The following is a 14,707-nucleotide window of genomic DNA, read 5'->3' as shown; positions in this document are numbered from 1 at the left end:
ATCGGGCCACCAAAAAAGGTCGGATATTTGCCTTTGGGCCAACAAAAATAAAAGTTAGTGTGGAGCCCAGATACGCCATGTATTTTGTGTGTCAAGTGAAAACATAAAAATTTAATTCAAAGCTTTACCTTTTAGCGATGTGACTGTGCTTGTTTTGCTCAATGCATTGTAGAAATGAGTAGCATAAGGCAAAATGTTTTCAAGAAACGTACAATGAAGATGTAAAATGACACCTGAAATGTGAAATAATCATAAGGATTCTGTTACCTCTGTACTTGAGTGTATCTCTGCGTCTTTTTTCCCTTGGTAATGACTAGGGCTGAATGAAGATGTCGAGCGGCAGAAAGCAGAGGCACGGCGGAAGATCCGCGAGCTGGAATCCCAGCTAGCGGAGAAGTCGGCACAGATCGCCCAGCTGGAGGCCTACCGGGACAAGGCGGGGATATTGGAGGAGGAGGTGTCCAGACTCAACTCAGAGCTGCTGGAGAGCAAGCAGACATCAGAGTCGACCATTCTAAGCAGCAAAGAGACCTATGAGCTTGAGATCAAGGTATTAAACCACTGACCATCCTATACCTGAGATACCACAATTTGGTGTGTTTGGAAACCGTGCATCAGCTTATGGTCAAAATACTGTATTTCATTAAATGGTATTAATGGGTTATGCAGATCAAATTATATTTGACTGAGTTTAAGTAGATCAAAAGGTTTTGAAAGGGTTAGGGTTGATCTTCACCCTCAACTAAAACAAAAGATGGTAAAAGTCATATGAGATTTGCTACTTAGTCTTTCACACACCCGTGATATCTCCACTTGAAATCCAGCACATGAAAGAGTGTGTAGATGATTCTGCAGTGTCGCATGATTTTGACATTTGCTCTGTTATGTGCCTGTATTTGCCTTTTGGAGAATAGACCAATAATATCATGTATCCGTGAGCAATGTGCGATGCTTCCGTCTAAACCCCAACAGAAACTCCAGTCGGCCAACAAGTCCAACAGCAAACTGATCAAACAGCTGGAGGAGAGACTAGCCAAGGAGTCAGAGAAGCTCCTGGAGTCAGCCAACAGACAGCTCCAGGTACAGGAATCTCTGGAGGAGGAGCTCACCGAGAAGAAGAAGCAGCTGGAGAAGATGCGTGCTGACTACGAGGAGCTGAAGGCCAACCCAGAGGTGAGAGGTCGTCACCTGTATCGTCCCGTCTGACATAAAGCTTTTTTTCTGAAAAAGCACAGAATGGTACTGTAAAACCAGAAATATTTGCAGCATGAAACTTTCGCAAATTGGAGCTGACGGCCTTTTCTCTCAGCAAGAAACTTAAGCAAATTGTCACTGGCAGTGAATGCATTGTGTAGACAAAAACCTTTTGTTTGCATTTTATTTCTGGTAAATCTGGCCTCCTTGCCAAATTCACATGAGTTTCATGCATGCAGAATTTTTTTTTTGATTTACAGTAAATGGTTATGTATGCCACATGGTCAATGCTTAGGTACTCAGAGAACCAATAGTTGCACAAGACTTCCTACCTTTTTTTTCCCCATACTTTCTCTCTTGAAGAATGCATTTTGATGTGTTGTTGTAGTGTGCAGATATCAGAGAGGATAAAAAAAGATATGCATAGACTTGATTGTAAATGCAAATTATTTTCTAGTATGGACAGAGCAGATTTAGAAAGTGCCTTGGATAACAATGACTAGCAAGTTTACTAAGTTAGAAAAGCATACATGTTTGGATACATTAGCAGACATGATTAGTCATGGTTAGTCATAGGCACATGATTGAATTTTGCCTGCGAACCTTTTATTTTCTTGTGCCTTTTTCAATAGGGAATTTCTCGATGGTTGGAAAGATTGTTGTTTCCTTTTTTTCTGCAACAAAACAAGCAAACAAACAAGCAAACAAACATCCTTGTAGAATGTAGTTGTGCTTGTTGTTGGGAGTTAGTTTAGTCAACAGGCACAAATCACTGAAAATACAAAAAACAAAATCAGACAAACAAGAAAAAACATTTCTTCTGCTGCTCAGATCAAAGAAGTTACCAAGACGGTTGAAGTCGAGTCAGAGGAGGCAAAGAGGGCGCTGTTGCAGTTCAAGCTTCAGAACAACAAGCTGAAGAAGGACCTTGGGGAGCTGACGGAGGTACACAAAGACACTGAGAAGCAGCTGGAAGAGTCAAAGACTGAGGTGGATTCACTTGTACAGAAGGTATATGGTTGTCACCTTTGACCCTGGTCTGGTGTCATTTGTATTCATTGTCCAGAATCTAGTTTTCACTCGTAAAGAGTCCAGGGCCCCATTTCATGAAAGATGGGAGAAGAACAACCCTTGCTGGAATGGCAACTTCCCCATAGCAACATCCAATCAGTATAAAGCTGGATTCTTGTCATTACCGTGACAATTTGCCATTCCAGCAAGAGTTACTATCATATCAGTTTTTTTATGAAATTGGGCACAGGACTCTGAACTCTTAGGGTGGGATTTCACGGAGCACGCGAACGATTTGCGAAGGACGCGAATGGCAAAATCCAGCATTCGTATTTTAGGCTGCAAAAGATCGCCAAACGAACGTGAGGGTTCGGAAGCGTCGTCAATTGTTCGCGAATGTCGTTTTTACTTCGGCGAGAATTTCAAAAAAGTTTGAAATTTTTTGCGAACCTTTTCCGCACACTTGGTCATGATTTTCTCGTGAATTGTTCTCGAAAGTGTGTCTTTAAAGCCTCGTCATATGCGCAAGACCTTCGCAAGACACGTGCGATGTTTGCAAAATGTTCGTGAAACCCCAAACAGACTCCGAAACTTTGGAGAATGTCTCGCGTATGTTACGCGAAATCTGCAAAGTTTTTCCAATCATTTTACGACGTAATCGCAAACTGTTCGCGTACCTTTTGAGACATTCTCGCGAACGTTTGGCGCACGTTTGGGGGATGTATGACCTATACCTTTTTTACAAATAAAAATCGTACCATACATCTAAACATCAAACAATTATTAACAACTACAGTAACAAAAGAAATTAAAGACTAGCAAAGAGAAAGAAATGTTTGATACAAAAAAATCGCAGAATACACTTAATATTAATCTAAAGTATGCAAAATTTCATTTGAACTATAGAGATTATGTGTTGGAGGAACTGCAAAAAAAAACATCAAATGCTTTACTAGTGGAGATAGGTCCTAGGGGAAAAAATGTAGGCAAGCACTCGATAGAAAAATGAGAGAAAAAGAAAGAAATAGAGGAAAGAAAAAAAAAATCAACTCAAGACAGCTTCCACCTCTCCTTGGGTACATTTTATCCCATGATTATTAAAAAATTTTCGTTGTTCGCATTTCCATCGCGTGTTCTTCGTGTATGTAACATGCTGTACTTTCCATCGCGTGTTCTTCGTGTATGTAACATGCTGTACTTTAGCAATTATACACACGACATTCGCACATACGTCATGGAAACTTCGCACAAATTGCGCAAGAATAGTTTTCGGCTTCATTGTCGGAACGCATTCGGAGAAAAACTTTTCCGAATGTTGGGTTTTGTCATTCGCGTCCTTTGCAAATCGTTCGCGTGCTCCATGAAATCCCACCCTTAATGAGTCCAGGGTCCCATTTCATAAAAGATGTACGTTAGGATACCTACTCTTGCTAAAATCATAGCAACCTCTCGTAACAACAACCAATCAGAAAGCAGGAATCTTGTCATTACTGTGACACTTGTTGTTGCAGCCAGAGTTGCTGTCATAGCAACTTTAATGAAATTGGGTTGAGATTTAAATCGTCCTGTGATGGATATAGAAAAGGAATGTGTGGAGTGGTTAAAAAACAGACTGGATGGGTTGAGACGTCACAATACTAGTTTCAAAGCCTGTTTGAGAAAGTGCTTCAATATTGTATTCAATGGAAGATGCCTGTGGCATTCAGAGAGGCTACTAGTTCACACACACACTCTAACACAAAATATTTGCAACAGCTTCATTCAGTGAACTTATTGATTTGAAGGTTGTCATACTGATGTTAACCATCACGCGGGGATGATGATGATTACAAATTAAATCCACATGTTATGAACTACCATATTGATGTAAGGATGATGCATTGGAGGGTTGTTGTTTTTCCTCCCACCCCTCACAGCTGGAGGAGCGGGAGCAGGAGATGGCGGAGGTGCAGCAGCAGATGGAGGAGGAGATCCGGGTGCTGGAGGAGACCAAGGAAGAGGAGCTGAGGCAGACCAGGGAGGAGGCGGAGCAACGCAGCAGCTTCCTCCTGCAGAAGTACACGGCCATGCGCACCCGCTTCCAGCAGCTGCGGCCGGGCCTGCTGATGATTGCGGAGGAGTACCAGCAGCTGCGCTCCATGTGCAGCCAGTTCCCCACCATGCTCAGCCAGGCCATTGAGGATACCAAGAGAGAGGTGAGGAGAGGGGGGAGGAAGAGAGGGGGAAAGATTTGAATTTTATATAACTTTGTCTCCCCCTCTAGAAATCTATTTTAACTCTGCATTTGGTAGTGTTAAAGTGTGTGTACAGTTCTGGTCGAGGTGAGGATTTAGCTTTTAACTTTTTTTGAGATATTCAGAAACCACTCTATGAGATGTCACAGAGCATGCAATTCTAAGGGGTATCAAAAGTTTATTTGATGAAAATCGGTTTTGAAGTGGCCGAGATATCCAAAAACAAGGTGAAACAAAGAGATCCTAATAAAGTTGGGGCATGTAGTCTTTTATTATTATCACTTTTTTTGATATCTCAGCCATTTGAAAACCAATTTTCATCAAATAAACGTTGAATCCTTCTTAAAATTACATGCTCATTCATATTTCATAAGATGTTTCTCATTATCTCACTTAGGAATGTTAAAACCATGAATCCCCACCTCAACCAGTACTGTACAGTCCCTTTAATTTCACAGCATATTGGCCTCTGTGAGCAAGATGGAGAAATAGCCTGGTAATGTGGAGTTATTAGTTAACTGCAACCTACAAGAGCCAGCTGGAGATTATATCATATCGCTGTTAGGGCAATGATACCATGTATCTCAGAAATGTTAAATGTTCAGGAGAGCAAGAAAAAAAAAACCCAAAACATGGATGCCAAAGCACTATTACATATGGAATCGCCTACCCTATGACATGTCTTGGTGGCTTCATTTTAGGGATAAGATAGCTAGGATTTGGACAAGAGAACACTTAAATGAATGTCTGACAATTAATTCCAACAAGTGTGTTTCACCAAAATGTGAGATACACAGTCTTGTCACCCTAGCGATAGTACCGTTAGTGCACCAGTTTTCAACAGGACCCAGATTTCGACACCCAGCAGATAATTCTTATAAAATTTTATACTCAATACAAACGTCTGACTTCAGCAATCAACCAAGTTATCAATCACATTTCTAGTCTTATATAAACACCATTTGTCACTTGTCATCATAATCCGACGGTAGAATATTTAGGAGAAAAGCAACACAGTGTCAGCAGAAATGTTAATGTCAGCCATTTTTAGGGGTTCAAAACAATATGACGCATTTTGTATACATCGCCGTAAAATTAAATTCACCCGTGCCGGTTATCTTGCTTTAGTATCAGTTTGTTTGCCAAATCTTGATGTTTGATTTCATAATCGTCTTTAGTAATTTCATGGCTGAATTCGTGATAAATGAGCAAACCTGTAGAAAGAGTTGGCTTTGAGAATGTGGCACCAGATTTCGACATTCCCATATCAAGACACGTTATAGAGGAAATAACAAGTTCTTGCGCCGGTATAATTGCTAGTTTGCGTCCACAAGGCAGTGTTCGCGTACTGTACGTGCCATGTGATTTCTGTGTGATGCGTGCTGTGATTGTGTCGAAAAATGATGCTGGGTGTCGAAATCTGATGCCAGCGAAGGCGTGACGGAAATCGCTTAAAAATTGAACGCGAGTGCATTCAAATGGGAATTCGTTTAAGGCATATTATTATTGGCCTTTGTAGCTCAACTTCATATCAAAATTCCGAGGTAAGACGGTGCAGTATTGATGGTAAACAAGGAAATGTGCTAAAGTGTCGAAAACCGGTACCCTTACTGTACGCTATATTTTGCAGACAGGGCTGTGAAATGTAATGGATGGAAATAGCCTCACCATTTCTTTCTTTCTTTTTAATTTGAATACCATAGGAACGAAAATAGTAGAAGCTATTGTTAATCAGGGAGAGCATGATGCAGACATGTGCCACGATTGGCACTCCTGGATGAAATAGGGATTATTTACAGGGCATTATCCCACAGTATTACCAGAATTACTATTAGCCTTTTTTTAAGAGGTAGGAAAAGGTACCGAATAGTTCGCAACTGGAAGAAAATCAGTTGATATCCCCTGTAGTAACATTAGCAACAAAGTCACTCTCAAATGTCATCATCACTATCCTCTTCATGCTCCTTGTTAGATTGGTGCCAAGCTCTCCAAGGTTGCCAAGCACAACGAAGAGCTACACAAGAAGTACCAGCGTGAGCTGGCCCTGCGCAAGAAGTACCACAACGAGCTCATCGACCTCAAGGGCAACATCCGTGTCTTCGCCCGCGTCCGGCCCCTCATCAAGGAGGATGGGAGCGGCATTGCCGCCAAGCCGGTGGTTACCTTCGACGAGGACGATGACGGCCTGTTGAACCTGACCAACAAGGGGCGACTGTCCACCTTTGAGGTGGACAGGGTCTTTGACATGTCCTCCACCCAGGATCAGGTGAGCAGCACACCATATGAAAATGCCATTGACCAATAATCTGCAGCTCTCTAATGCCTCTATAGTGATGTCCTATGATGATAATCTCACTCTATTAACCCGTTCCTTGCGGGAACCTGGTAGCCTGTACATTAAGTCTATGGGCATTTCAGAATTCAGTAGGGAATGCATTAAGTCTTCACATCCTTACTGTCAATTTGCACGTACTTGAAGCTAACAGAAAGAAAAAGTGTTACAGCTTCTGTCATTATGGACCTCCTCATTGTCATTGTTGATTTTACAAGTATAATTGTATAATTTCTGGAAAGTTAGTGTGAAAGCAGTCGTTGACGTCCACAAGCTGTCTACTCTTTGTCATCATGTATAACCCATACACCCAGGCATTAGTGATGCACAGGTGTTTGTTGAGGATATTGCACATCAATAGGCTGCATTGGAGTTATGCTATAGGGAGCAACACCAATGTTTTTCAGGCATTCACACAATTTTGTCCCCAACATCTCTTTCTCTCTCTATATCACCAGGTCTTCAATGAGGTCCAGCCTCTGATCATCTCCAGCATCGACGGCTACAACGTATGCATCTTTGCCTACGGTCAGACAGGATCTGGGAAGACATTCACTATGCAGGTATTAAAGCTGACAGAGCCATACAATACAATTAACACAAAACAGACATGCAGATATAATCATGCCTTAATTCAGAGACTCTGAAAAGCGTCACTTTCAACGAGTAAATTTTCAAGCCTGAAAAAAGTTACTTTCAGCTAAATAGATGTGATGCTGGCATTTGACCTCTGGTGGTTTCTGTCAACACTTATGTCCACCCTTTGCTCCCGATGTGAGGATGATGAGTGAGAGTAGATCTCGATATTTGGGGACAGCTTTGGCATTCCTGATCACACCTGTGGTGTATGAAACTAAGAAAAAGACAAAAACTAACTGCCATGTCATATTAAAGGACAAGGGTGCTCTCAGAGAGAGAGAGAGATGGGGGGGGGGGGGGGGGGGGGGAGAACAACAGAGGAGATAGGGAAAGGAAATTGAGGGAGTGAATGCAGATGGGTAGGAGGTGGGGTGGGGGTTAGGGGTTGGTAGGGAAGATTTGGGACATTTCACATTTTAACTTCAAAGATACCATGCCTAATCATTTGTGTCTTATCTTTCTCCCAGGGTCCAGCTAAGAATCCAGGCATCAATCCAAGGGCACTCCACCTCTTGTTTGATGAGACTGCCGCCCGCTCGGACTTTACCTTCTCCATCACCGTCTCCTGTATGGAGATCTATAATGAGATGCTAAGGTACTCTTTGTTACCCCCTCATGAAATCTTCACAAAGAAAAGCCCCACTCTCATGTTAAAATTTGATCTGATAAATGGAGTTAGATCAAATGGAACAGAGCAAGTTTCATCAGAATTTGCTAGAGCATGAAAGTCTTGGAATATTTTGTTTATTTTCATATGATGTAATGACTGTTGACAGATCATCATCACAAAAAAACATATTGCTGTATTCACACACTTGTCTGAATAGGCATTTGGGCAAGTTTAGTGTCATGTCGATTAAATAGGCAAGCATCCTGTGGGAGGTTGGGGGAGTTGTGGTACCCTGGGTGATATCCCAAAAGATACCACGATATCACCAATCACAAAACACAGAATGAGCTGAGATTATGATGTTATTGCTTACTGAATGTCCCATTTTCTCATACTCAAACTTTCAATTTCCTCTTTGAAAAAAAAAAATCCAGATATAAATCATGCTCTTTTTTTCATAGTTGGATAGATTCAATGTTGATAAGTTTGATGAAGGAGGAATTTTGGTTGCTAAAATACTGAGAGAGATGAATGAGCTTGATGATATTGTCAATGAGCAAGGAGACTTGAAGTTTCAACAAAAGTGTATGTTTATGCAGATAGATAAGGAAACCTCCATCAACGTTGTCATACGTCATTTGAAGCCCTGTGATCTTACTATGACTACCATTGTTATTTGTGCCATTGCAGAGATCTGTTGAGCAGCGACCCAACCAACAAGCTGGATGTGAAGATGTCAACAGAGGGAGGGCTTTATGTTCCTGGACTGACAGAAGTGGAGGTTTCCTCGGTGGACGACATCAATGAGGCAAGTCTCTGCCTTAAAGAAGACTACTCTAAAACCAGAAATTTTTTGCATGCATGAAATTTCAGCAAGTCTCTTGAGGAGCAACAATTTGCAAACTTCAAGGTTGAATGCACAGCAAAATTTTTGTCTTCACAATGTATTTATTGAATGCCAGTGGCAGTTTGCCGAAGTTTCGTGCCGTGGAAAAGGTCATCGGCTCCAATTTGCTGAAGTTTCATGCTGCAAATGTTTGGGTTTTTGTTTTTTGTTTTATGGTATTAGCCAATGAATCGATAAAGCAAAAGAGTAGCTATAGCTATGACTTAACATTTTGTGCTGCAGAGTGATATGTTTATAAGATAAGGTGAATGGTTACACACAACTTTTCTCTGTTAGGGAAATGTATATCACAGCAGAAAAATTTTAGCACTGAATAGGAACTGTGGATGTGCATTATCACCTGCCTCTGTTCCAGTGATCCCAAAGTACATTGTATTACTGGACGGGCAGCAGAGGTGTGATGAGAATTATCTGACTTGAGAAAGCCCACAGTAGTGGATGCATGCTAGCCAGTCCAAGTTAAAGGTTGGGTGAAGCTCTAATTTTTTTTTTTCTTAATAGACATGAGTTCAATTGTTAATTTGTAATGAAATGTAATGGTGTTTTTACCATGTCCAATTCTGCAGGTTTTTGCTACTGGCCATAAGAATCGCTCCACAGCCTGTACTGACATGAACGAGCACAGCTCGCGGTCGCACGCCTTGCTCTGTGTCAACATCATTGGGACCAACAAAGCTACTAAAAAGCGATCAGTTGGTAAGTGCCATGAGATGTTTCATGCTCTACGTTTCTATATTTGAGACTTTAAAATTTGATTTAGGATTTGAAATTCAGTCCTTTGCATACATTTGACAACTTGTGCAGTCTTCAAGAGTATGCTTCGGAAGTAGGTTTTTCTCTTTTCTTTCTTTCTTTTTTAGATGAAAGGTTTCAATTTATTTCAAATAGAAGCAGGAAGCCTTTACAATGAGGCGACTTCTACGTTTACCAAAACCAGGATTTTGGATGGCATTCCTGTGGTATTATAATGGTCGCCAATTCCAATAGGAACAAGTTAAAAAAAATTGTGTTGTTACTCAACAAACTTAGAGTGTACCTGGTATTTAAATGACAAGTTCACCTTCATATGCATGTGGATTGAGTGAGGGCAACAATATTAGTAGAACACATCAGTGAAAGTTTGGGGAAAATCCGACAATCCGTTCAAAAGTTATGAATTTTTAAAGTATCTGTGCAATCACTGCTGGAGGAGAAGACTACTACAGTGCATGATGTCACATGCATACAACAATATAAGGAAAATAAAAAGAGAATTTCACAAAACTTGACTTTTTGAATAAAGTGCACATTTCCTCGACATGTTACTGACTTATGTTAGGGGTAATATTATTTCCCCTGACTTCTGAAAGAGAGAAGTCAAGTGTTCTTTTATTATGTGAGAAAACTAAGGATATCTTGAATTTTCTTTATACTTTCTTTATATAGTTGTACTCATATGACATCACAAGCTATAGTAGTCTTCTCATCCAACCGTGACTGAGCAGAAACTTCAAAAATTCATAACTTTTGAACGGATTGTCCGATTTTCCTCAAACTCTCATTGATGTGTTCTACTAATATTGCTGCATTCACTCAACCCACATGTCTATGAAGGTGAACTTGTCCTTTAACAGTAGTGGATGAAGAGATGATCTTACAGGTTGAATGTTATGTTCTTGTCACAATGCTAAGGAGAAGTCTTTAAAATTATATATCATGCAAATGTACTTCAGCGTGGTTTGATTCAACTCTGGAAATCCAGAATCACTTCGCAAGAAGAGTCATATGAAAGCACTCCTGAAGTGTACCCAATAAGTTACATGTCGTTGAAAATTTAGTTTGATATATCCTGCTGTATTGCAACAGTAAAATCTTTACAAAGTATTAGCAATCGACACTGTTAGTAGACAAAGATTTTGTAATCTATTTAATTATTGAAAGTCTTGAAGTAAGACTAGTAGATGAGCTTAGCTGCATATGCAATAAATTGATAGTTATTGGGGTCTCTGTAAAAGTTAAAATGGAATATTAATACCCTTGTTCACATATGAAGAATAATCTAGTGCCAAAGGTACAACGTGTCTCCAAGACTTTCGTTTTGCTTCCATTCACCTCCCCAGGGAAACTAAACCTGGTTGATCTGGCTGGCTCAGAGCGGGTCAACAAATCAGGGTCTGGCACTGACCAGCAGAGGCTGAAGGAGGCCCAGTCCATCAACAAGTCCCTGTCGGCCCTGGGCGACGTGATCCAGGCCCTGCGGTCCAAGCAGGGCCACATCCCGTACCGCAATTCCAAGCTGACCTACCTCCTCCAGGAATCACTTGGTAAATCCTCCAGCTGAATGCAGTCCAGCAGGGAAAATTCTTCTTATAATTCACTACTGTTTAGCTTTTGAATTTTTTTTTTTCAAAGAGAAAAGATATACAGTATGTCTCAAAAAAATTTACAATTAGGTTTTTGCATTGAAAACTTCCAATATGATCGAATTGTCTAAATGCTACTTCAGGGTCTTAAAATATAACATCTTACCTATATTTTGCACAAAACCCCATTCAGTTTGGCTAAGTTGTCACAGAGAAATGTGGATCTTTGTAAAACATGTCATGGGTCTGATTCTTCCAGATATAGCACTCATGGATGTTCTTGGTAGTGCATAATGTGTGGACACAATGGACAGAACTTGGAGGGAAGGGATTCCTGACATGCTCTACAAAACTCCTAATTTCTCTCTGACCACTGAAGCAAATCGGATGGGGTTTTCAGTAAGATGTGGGTAATAAGTTATAGTTTCATATCCTGAAATTGTAGTTGGATTGATTCACAATTTCTAAAGTTACCATCGCGGAGGGTCCCGTTGTAATTTTTGGGGAGACATACGGTAGAAGTTCCAATGTGCTGTGTTTAAACCAAGCAATGGAGAGTAGATAAAGTATTTGATAAAAACCAAAAACCAATTCCTTCTAAAATAAGAGGCAATTTCATCAGCACCATATATGATTTGTATCTGTTGTGATATCAGTACTGTGTCTAACATGCATGTGTTGTGTGCTGAATATCACTTTCTTTGGCATCACTCTTACTTTGAATGTGCAACTCTATGAAATTCCATATCTTTGTTTTAATTGTTCTTGTTTAATGTCTGTTTTGCATGTTTGATTTCACTCTGTGCACTTTGTGATCTTTCATGTGAAATGGAGTTGCACTTTTAAGGGAAACTTCTCATTTCCTCGCCCCCCCAATGTTTCAATCTCTGTGTACGTAGGTGGTGACAGCAAGACACTGATGGTGGTCCAAGTTTCCCCCGTGGCCAAGAACTCTGGGGAGTCCCACTGCAGCCTCAGCTTCGCCCAGAGGGTGCGCAGCGTGGAGCTGGGTGCTGCCACCAAGCGCACCGACAGCGCCGAGGTGGCGGCGCTCAAGGATCGACTCTCCCAGTATGAGGTGAGGACACGATCCATTATCCGTGCTCTGTGCGACCACTGAGCAATCACTGTAAACTTCAGTATTTATGCGCAATAGATGTTTTGCACTGAGTGGCTCAGAAACATACTAGTGGGTACTTCAAATTCACGCCGCGCAATTGCTTACTCAAACATTTTCATGCAATTTAAAAAAAAAAGGACTCCCTGCATGAAAATTGATGTGTTGTCTGATCCATTCCAATGCACGGCTTGCACAGAAACTACTAGCATACCAGTACACATGTGCATTCAAATGATTACTACTACTAACTAGGGCACATGAGCAAACTAGAAATGTCGCTACGGCGACAGGTGTATGCCTCCGCAATAATGCATGGTTCTCCTAATAGGTCTATAGTACAATGTCTTGACAATGTGTGATGACAGTTTCACACAATTGGCAAAATATTAAAATGACAGGTTTGCCACAAATGTGCTGAATGTTCACTTTCCTAGAACTAGGTTCAATTGGATGAATGATTAAAATGTCAGAGTGCAGGTATTTGGGGGAACTGATGATTTTTACTTGACTTTTGACCCTTTTATAAGTTTATGCATTGAGTAATTTTCAAGGTATTGAGAAAAAGTATAATTTCAGTATCAACTGGTAAAATAGTATTATCTAAACCTGGCCTTTGACCTTTGACCTCACAGTTCCAAAGAGAATCACTGTTAGGTAGAACATGCATAAATATGTAAGTTTCATGATAATACCTTGAGTTACTTTTGAGATATGGAGGAAGAAGTGCAATTTAGCACTTTCACTTGACCTTTGACCTTTTGACCTTTGACCTTTTGGCAAGAAACTTCCCACAATATATATTGGGTTATACATGCATACATCAAGTTTTTAAAAAAATCCTTCAGGCATTGCATAAATATAAGGAAAGGAGTGATATTTTGAGGAGTTGACCTTGAACTTTGACCCATGACCTTTGACCCATGACCCCCAACTTCCCTAGATAATCACTGCCCATTGGTACATGCATATATACTAAGTTCCATGAAGATACCTTGAACCGTTTGCGAGATATGGAGAAAAACATGAAATTTCAACCTTTTTTTCACAAAATAACCTGTGACCTTTGACCTTTGACCTTGTGACCCTAAAATCCAAAGAAAGTATTATCCCCCCAGGATATACCCTCATACCAAGTTTGATGCAAAACCACCTCATGGTTCTTTAGATATCGACAAAAACAAAACGGGACGGACGGACGGACGGACGGACGGACGGACGGACGGACGACCCGAAAACATAATGCCTCCGGCCACTTCGTTGGCGGAGGCATAACAAGCACACACACATACTCCTACCAGGAAGGCATCACTGAAGAAGCGCACAATTTTCAGCCCATTTAAAATGTGCAGAGAAAATCATGAAGATATTTTTCAGGGATTATAGAATTGATATTAGCCAAAAGCAGCGCAAAATATGTGAAAAGTAATGAAATCATATGCTTATTTTATATTAAACTGACATGCCAATGTGAAAATAATAATGTCTTTATCAGCAGTTCCCTGAATTATAAAGATTTGCATTTTGTTAGTACATGTATGTTTCTTCAATGCACAGTTTGCAGGTGAAAAAGGACCAATAAATCAGTTTTGCAATCAACTGTAACTTGTTGAATGTACCATGACCTGAAATAGCCTATGATTTCTGTGATTTCACCTTTGCAGGATGTTCCAACTTCGGCAAGCTACTCCTCGCCGGCCAGATCAAAGACACCCACGTCCAAGTCATCTCGTCCCACTCCCAGGCGGTGATGAAAGGAAAAATTCCTCTCCCCAAACAAACAAACAAACAAACAAAAAATAGATTGACTGATTTGCTAAGTCCCAAGTATTCACGTACCCAGTACTCTCAACAATTCCTTCATGTAGGAACAGTATTACCTTGATTATGATATAAAAGACACCAGTACTCTTGACGGTTGCCATGGTAACAAGGGCTCGGGATAGGCGACGTCATCAGGACATGTCAATAGATCAGACAGAGCAAAGCAATAGGGAAGTGTTGCTGGATTGAATCATGTAACCGAAAGGAATCGTCTAGAGCGGTATGTGATTGGAAAAAAAAAATATTACAGCTCCTGTAAAAGTTTGGCATCCAACTCTGCAATTTCCCATATCACAACATACATGCATAGGATTATGGAATATAAAGCATCATCCATAAAGGAGAACAGTGAATCATGATTCTGTAAAGTCCTGGAAATTGTGCATAAGGACCCGTTCTAGCTGCAGGTAGACCAATGGAGATGAAGTAATCCAGTATAAAAGAGCCCCGATGTTGTGCAATAGGGCCCACCCTTGGTGCAAGTTAAACCATGCAGG

General features: G+C 40.7%; 1 protein-coding gene across 1 annotated transcript in view; it reads left to right on the top strand.

Moving 5' to 3' along the window:
- LOC139709082 (uncharacterized) overlaps positions 1 to 14,163 on the top strand; it is a 31,061-nt gene extending 16,898 nt beyond the window's left edge. The window contains exons 8-19 of the mRNA XM_071621044.1: positions 318 to 550; positions 973 to 1,173; positions 2,026 to 2,205; positions 4,122 to 4,400; positions 6,412 to 6,705; positions 7,230 to 7,334; positions 7,878 to 8,005; positions 8,711 to 8,828; positions 9,494 to 9,623; positions 11,027 to 11,230; positions 12,169 to 12,347; positions 14,051 to 14,163. Coding sequence (XP_071477145.1) covers positions 318 to 550; positions 973 to 1,173; positions 2,026 to 2,205; positions 4,122 to 4,400; positions 6,412 to 6,705; positions 7,230 to 7,334; positions 7,878 to 8,005; positions 8,711 to 8,828; positions 9,494 to 9,623; positions 11,027 to 11,230; positions 12,169 to 12,347; positions 14,051 to 14,137 — 2,138 coding nt within the window. The 3' untranslated portion in view covers positions 14,138 to 14,163. The remainder of the gene's footprint in view (positions 1 to 317; positions 551 to 972; positions 1,174 to 2,025; positions 2,206 to 4,121; positions 4,401 to 6,411; positions 6,706 to 7,229; positions 7,335 to 7,877; positions 8,006 to 8,710; positions 8,829 to 9,493; positions 9,624 to 11,026; positions 11,231 to 12,168; positions 12,348 to 14,050) is intronic.
- The last annotated feature ends 544 nt before the right edge of the window (positions 14,164 to 14,707 follow it).

Source organism: Diadema antillarum, unplaced genomic scaffold (genome assembly GCF_040938485.1).
Source record: "Diadema antillarum isolate AM-2024a unplaced genomic scaffold, OU_Dant_1.0 seq00001404_RagTag, whole genome shotgun sequence".
Classification (NCBI taxonomy): Eukaryota; Metazoa; Echinodermata; class Echinoidea; order Diadematoida; family Diadematidae; genus Diadema; species Diadema antillarum.
Note: the sequence above shows the minus strand (reverse complement) of the source record. Positions and strands in the feature narration are given on the sequence as shown.